Source organism: Panicum virgatum, chromosome 5K (genome assembly GCF_016808335.1).
Source record: "Panicum virgatum strain AP13 chromosome 5K, P.virgatum_v5, whole genome shotgun sequence".
Taxonomy (NCBI): Eukaryota; Viridiplantae; Streptophyta; class Magnoliopsida; order Poales; family Poaceae; genus Panicum; species Panicum virgatum.
Window position 1 is genome coordinate 19,023,968 of NC_053140.1, and position 6,942 is coordinate 19,030,909.

The 6,942-nt window shown below is 51.2% G+C and overlaps 1 protein-coding gene across 1 annotated transcript; it reads right to left on the reverse strand.

The window, feature by feature from the left end:
- Positions 1 to 5,021: 5,021 nt before the first annotated feature.
- On the reverse strand, positions 5,022 to 5,634 carry LOC120710577. Its single transcript, XM_039996222.1, has one exon. The coding sequence runs from the start codon at positions 5,542 to 5,544 to the stop codon at positions 5,158 to 5,160; it is 387 nt and encodes a 128-aa protein (XP_039852156.1). The 5' UTR covers positions 5,545 to 5,634; the 3' UTR covers positions 5,022 to 5,157.
- Between the last annotated feature and the right edge of the window lie 1,308 nt (positions 5,635 to 6,942).

A 6,942-nucleotide genomic window follows, 5' to 3' on the forward strand; every position in this document is an offset into this window, starting at 1 on the left:
AGCTTTTAAGATAACAAAATATTACTGCGAAACCTAAAGCCGATCTAATATGCTTCTAGTAGATAGATATGATAATGGCCAAAAAGCATAGGAAAAAACCTACAAATCTAGCTGATATCGATAAATTGTGAATAAATCTAGACGAGAAAATAGCGATGCGCCCGAGATCAAAGCCTAGACAAACTCGATAACTTTTGAATAGATCTGAACGAAGCCGCAGCGATGCGCCCGGTAGCTAATGCTCAAATATACTCGGTAAAATAAAAACTCACCAGCAAACCAAGTCACTCGAATGTGAGGCGTCCATGATCAACTTAAAAGAACTCGTTGAAAAGAAAAAAGAAAAGGTGAAGTCGCCGAAAAAGTGCAAAGAAATTGTAAAGCTTTGTTGTATTGGATGTGTATTGAGTTTTTCCGGTCCCTTACAACTGATATATATAGCCTAACGCTACCGAGTCCTGGCCGAGTACGGCAAACATACTTGACCTAAAAGAAAAGACTTTCCTAATTTAAATAACACTAAAAAACTACAACCGAATCACCAGAATCTTCATAGAATTCGGACTTCTTTTCTCTTCTTGATTCATCGGCAACCCTTCATCGGCCGAGCGCTAGAGCGATCTGAAAGGACCGGTAGCGCGCTCTATCCTAAGAGGGGGAGGGGGTGAATTAGGCAACTCAAAACTTAGAGCTATGGCTCCAACTAGTTTGCACAAAATTAAACTAAAACAAGTTATCTAGATGTGCAACTGTGGTTGTTCTAGTGTGAAACCCCTATCCCAAAAGAGTTTAGCAACCTATAGCCTTTCCTATCAAGAAATTACTCTATGAAAGCAAAGGCATATAAATTGCTAGTATAAAAAGTGGAAGCTTAAAGAGCGGGATAGGAGATAGCAAACTCTTGACGCGGGTGTTTATCCCGTGGTTCGGTTAGCCACAAAGGCACACCTACATCCACGTTGTTGTAGCACTCACTAAGAGTATTGCTACTCGGCCACCAAGTCTCTTCCGTGAACACAATCACGGTCACCTTGGCCCCGGGTTCCACTAAGGAGCTTCTCCACAAAGGATGGGGGGTCTCCACGTCCCCCGCACAAAGATGTCATCGCCGCTCCACACCAAGTCGGAGGGTCGATGACGTTGCCGGCGAGCCTTCAAAGCTTCAAGGTGCCGGCGCACCGAAATCTTCTTTTGGTTCAGTTAAGAACCACAGCACAAAGGCTCTAGGCCTTGCAAACTCACTCACTAAGAGCTATCCTTTACACAACACTCTCAAAGTGTGCTAAGGGCTAAGGATATGATCACTATGCTCTTGTATGGCTTGGAGGTGTTCTTGAGTATGTGTGGGAAGTATAGCAACTCCAGTAAACTTCAAATGGCCGGGGTGAGGCGTATATATAGGCCACCAAGTCTTGTAGCCGTTGCTCCAACGGTCAGTCACTCATAACCCGAAGTAGCCGTTGAACTCCTGGCAGCTGACGTCATTACACCGATGGTATGCACCGATGCTTCACCGGTTCAACCGGTGCTGAAGACTTGGCTCTTGCGCGACTTGCATCGTCTCTGGAACATAGTACGTCCAATGCACCGATGCCTCTTTTGACACCATCGGTTTATCCGGTGCTTCACTTGATGTCCAGAGCCGCACGGACTTGTGCCAATTGCCAGGCCGTCGGATCATCCGACAACTATCGGATGCACCGATGCCTATAGCATCGGTTCTTCCGGTGTTACTGAAGTATCTCTGTCTTGATTTCTTTGACTTGGATTTCTTCACGGTCACTTCAATTCTTGTCCTTTGGACCGAAGAGGCGGAACCACCGTAGGGGCGGCCCTTCGGGCCTAGCTACGCCTATCTTCTCTTTGTCATCACTTGAACCTAAAAGCTTGAGAATGGTCATCTTAACAATCATATTAGACCCATTGATTGCGTTGTCATTCGATCACCAAAATCACTCGAAATGTCATAAATGGTGCCATGTTCGTTACACGATCGGATTAGCATCTTCAAAGCATATTCCTCTGGTCCATCGGACAGACCCAATTGGCTGATTCAATTTTTGTACATCTTTTGGTTTCTTTCAAATCGGCAACCTTCCCTTCATTAAAATTATCTTCCTTGACACGTGTCAAAAAATGGTGTCAACAAGCGCCGACAACCCCGTGCCCCTCCTGCATACCTCTACCCTCTCCCCTACTCTAAACACAAGCTAGAGAAGCTCTTTCACTTGGTGGTGTGTTTCATTCTTCACCCCTTCTCACATATATATAGGAGGGTGCCATTCGGGCTGGGCATTCGACTCTAACCGAACCGATCAGTTTGGTTTCTCGGTTCTTCTAGAAATTTGGTTCCCAAGATTTAGGAACCGTTTAGTTCTTTCCAATGGTAGGAACCGACCAATTTTGGTTTCAGTTCTTTCGGTTCTAACCGAGAGTACCGAAAAAGATGTAGCCGTCATGGCCTCGAGAGTGCCGGCGTCGGGGACGGCGAGCACTAGTCGAGTGGGCATGGCCAAGGCCGGGAGCTAGGCAGCTAGCAAGCACTGGACCGCTGGTCGCTGGTCAAAGGCGGGCGCCACCACGCTAAGCGGCGACGGGGGTGGTAGGCGACCTGGCGGGCTGCGGCCGTGCGGATCCAGCCGTCCGGGGGCGTGGTAGCGCCTTGCATCTCGGCTGGTGGCAGCGGCGGTCGTGGTCGGCGACTCGGGGTGGGGGTCAGGGGAGGCCCAGCCCCAGCGGTGGTGACCAGCGAGCTCGAGTGGCCGCCGGCCGGCGGGTGCGCTATGTGCCGTCGTGGGCATGCAGAGCAGGTGGCCCGACTATGGATCTAGGCGTCCTCCATGCGGAGCTGGCGGGGGCTGGGGGCTATGGGCTGGCGGCGGGGCGGGATGGGGAGCTGGCGGCGCCGGGCGGCCGGCCGTCCCGCCAGTAGGGACGTGGGCGGTGGGGCGGGACTGGGCGCTGGCAGTGCTGGGCGGCCAGCCGGCTCGCCTGCTGGGACCTGGGCGGCGGACGGCGGCTGCAGCTTGGCTGCAGGACCGCAGGGTGACCGAGTGTGGGAGAGACAGACATGGGAGCAGGAGACTGGGGTCTGGGGGGTGGTGGGTGGGTGGGAGCTAGGGTTTTGTTTATGCTTGGGCCATCTAACATGTTTTGATGGGCTGGATATGATGGAGGCTGGTTCCTCTGTTAACCGACTAAAGAACCGAAACCGAACCGAGTATCTCCGGTTTTTTGGTTCGGTTCCTGGTTATTTTTGCCCAGGGCGGGGTGCCATGGGGTTCTCGGCTGAGGATTGGAGCTATAGCACCTGGAACCGCCTTTGGGAACCAATGGAGAGCCGACACATGCAAGTAGTAAGACGGTGGAGCCAAGACGGGCTCGGCCGACCATGGTCCGAACTGTCCCCCAATTTTGTTTGGTGGGCTGCTATGCTATCCCACGTGTAAAATACAGGTGATAGCCCTTGTCCTATGTCGGTTTCTTGCTACATGTGGGCCCATGGATCCTTACGCTTGCGTTTGATTGGTCGAGAGGAGATTGCCTTGGATTGATGATGTGTCATGCGCATGGGCTACATCTCCTTCTCTTGTATGGCTGCCCAGTGGGCCCTTTTGGCCCTTGGGCTTGCTTGTGCTTGGCCAGGACTTTATGCTTTGGATAGTACTTGATAGTTTTATGCATTTTTTGCCAAAATTCACCGGCACATATTCTCAGACTAGCATCTGTGGAATTCGTCAAATAATCATCCTATGCTATTATTTATTCCTTTCGATGCTCAATTTTTACATGATAGTTGACGGTTAAAATGGATCAAAATAAACCGTCAACAATTTTCTTGGCGCAATATGGATTTTGCCATCAATCTAATTTGCTTGATGGCCAAACTTCCAAGAAATGATCCTTGTTGGCCGGCCGTCAAGCAAATTCCTCCGAGGATAGATTGGCAGCCGCCAAGGATCATTTTATTGGTGGTTTCAGTATTTTTCTTGGCGGTTTTTGACCACCAATGCAATTCCATTCTCGTGTAGTACATATGTGTCGGACCCGAGGCAGCAAGACTGCCCACGGGCATGGAATTTTCTAGAGTAAGGAGTAGCACACGAATACGCCTTACCCCTACTGTAACTACTCGTGCAGCAGTAGAACTGGATGGAGTACAAGGAAACTGCCTTACCCCTACTGTAACTACTCGTGCAGCAGTAGAACTGGATGGAGTACAAGGAAACTATCCGACCTACTCGGAGTAGAACTCTAAACGTACTCGGCTAGAACTTTCCATGTAACCCTATCCCCCAAGATATATAAGGGCGGACAGGGACCCCTCAAAAATATCGAACAAGACCTAAGGCAATACAAACCACCACACAGGACATTGGGTATTACACTCCAGCGGCCTGAACCTGTCTAAATCTTTGTGTTCCTTGCACCATCGCGTTTTGATCCAGGCGAGTCCCTGCCTACAACCACTCTCCTCGGGATACCCCTCGGAAAACCCGACGGTAAAACACCGACAATATGTCCTGCATTGATGTGTTAATTAATTTTCATCCCTTAAACTATATACTCAGAATGCAGAAATTTTCAAGGTATCGGAAAAAAATTGAACTCTTATTCCAAACATATATAGCCTTTCAGACGGCCTGCGGTTACTGAACTTGTACATTGGCCGGGCGATTGGATCCAAATGAATTTTCAGAGTTAATAAGATCTCAATATGTTTGGAAATTCAGCTAGCTAGGCCATCTAGCTAACAAATGTATAACCTACGAATTAAATTTCAATCTTACCCCATAAACAGTTGTTTACATACATGCCAATAATCCCCCATTTCACATACAGCTGGTGCTCGATCGGAGGTGTCCTAAAACTGTCTCTCTCTCTCTCTCTCTCTCTCTCTCTCTCTCTCTATCTATCTATATATATATATATATATATATATATATATATATATATATATATATATATATATATATATATAACCCCCCATAATTTCTTCACACTGCACAACGCACATTTCTAGTATGTTGTCACAAATATTTCCAAACCCACTCATGAATTTCGACAAACCAATGATCTGCACAAACCATGCGAAGAGAAGAGAAAAGAATAAAAGGAATGCACATGACCCGGCCCGGAAGAGAGCAAGATCGTAAATCAATCCTCGGGGTCATCATCGTTGAGCGCGTGGACCATGACCTGCATGACCCGGACCTGCATCTGGAGGCGCAGGATGTAGCCGGCGGCGTGCAGGAGCAGCTCCTCCAGGCGGCCGTCGTCCACCCGCCGCTCCTCCCCGCCGCAGGGCGCCGCCGCCGGCACGAGCCTCCGCAGCGCCTCCATCTTCCTCCTGATCGCCGCGACGCGCTTCGTCCTCGACAACGACGGCCTCGGGCGTTTCCCGCCGCCGGCCTTCCTCATCAGCTTCCTCGCCTTCTTCTTCAGCGTCGTCCTCGACGGCCTTCTCAACCCAACGCGCCTGCTCGCCGCCCCCGTCGGCGTCGCAGCGCCGGCAGCGACGTCGCAGGAGGCGTGAGCCGCCATGCCTACCAATCTAAGGCGGTGGCAGGCTGGTTATTCGGATGACAATTCACGACACACCGAGTAGTAGCTAGCGGCGCGACAGGCGACACCACCGGCCGTGACGACACTGACAGCGCGAGATCGATCAAGGGAGGAGCACGCAATGGCGCTTTTATACAGAGATCGATCAGACGGCATGGCGGCAGGCATGTGCGCGCGTAGTTGGTGGCGCTGGCGGCGTAATCTGATAAATTGAACTGGAGGAGAACAAGTGGCTAGCGTGCGGGATATCTGCCCGCGGGGCTGTGGATATGGCGCGGCGATGGCACAGCTGGTGCGCGCACGTAAAGAGATCGGGGGCACGTTGGGCCGCATCTGCGGCGGCAGCTGGGAGAGACGGAGCACGAGAGGTGTTTGCTTGAGCAAGCGGGAAGGGCACGCCCGCATGTTCTCCTAACTCGAGCCCACATGCGCGCGCGAGCTCGCTCGCTGGCTCTGATAGATGACGGCTCATTCCACGCGGGCGGGCATGCCCGCAACATGCCGCCGGCGGCCACGGCGCGCCACTCGTCGGCCACTCCGGCTGCGTGCCCACCCTCGCGGGAACGCGCTGTCTTATTCGCCCCGCGCGCCCACTGGGCTGGGGCGCCGTCTAGTTGGTCTGTCCACTGTAGAGGCAGTCGGGTTGCCCCCTTTTCGGGGGCACTCTGCGCGTGATCTGTTTTTTCACCATGACACACTACAAAGCTGTCTTGGGAGAGTCGCAGCCAACTCTGACTTCCGAGTTCTTGCCCAACCCCACGTCGTTCTAGTAATTCTTAACCCATGTGGCTCAAGCCCCTACCGCGAAACCTCAACTCGATCTTGTGCGCCGCCTACACCTAAGCATCCTTGCTGAGCAGTGTAGTCTGTGGTAAGCCGTATTCTTCGTGAGCAGTGGTCAGCGAGACTAGCTGCGTAGCGACACATGGCAATGCAAAGGCCACACGGCGTCCAGCTCGGTGTCTTACTAGAGGGAAGGGGATTCACACACATCCTTCATATGACAATACATAATGTTTGTGATGTCCTTTTACAGTTCAAGATTCAGCGGCAACTCGGTCAGTCCCTAGGCTCAGGGGCTGGCGCCGCTGACCACTCGACGTAACTTTGGTGGCTCGTCTAGCTCCCAAGCTCGACGGCTGGGTGCAACAAAGCACTTGGTGTGCTTACGGTTCAGGGTGGGCATTCGGTTTCTTCGATTTGGTTTGGTTCAGTCTCTAAGTTTTTGAAGAAAATCGGCTCCTAAAAATAGGAACCGATCGGTTCCAAGAAATTTTGGGAACCGAGTATTTCGGTTCTCAGTTCGGTTTTGGTTCTAACCGAAATTTTTAGCAGAAGGTAAGATAACAAGAAAACCATACATGTTCTATAGAAAAA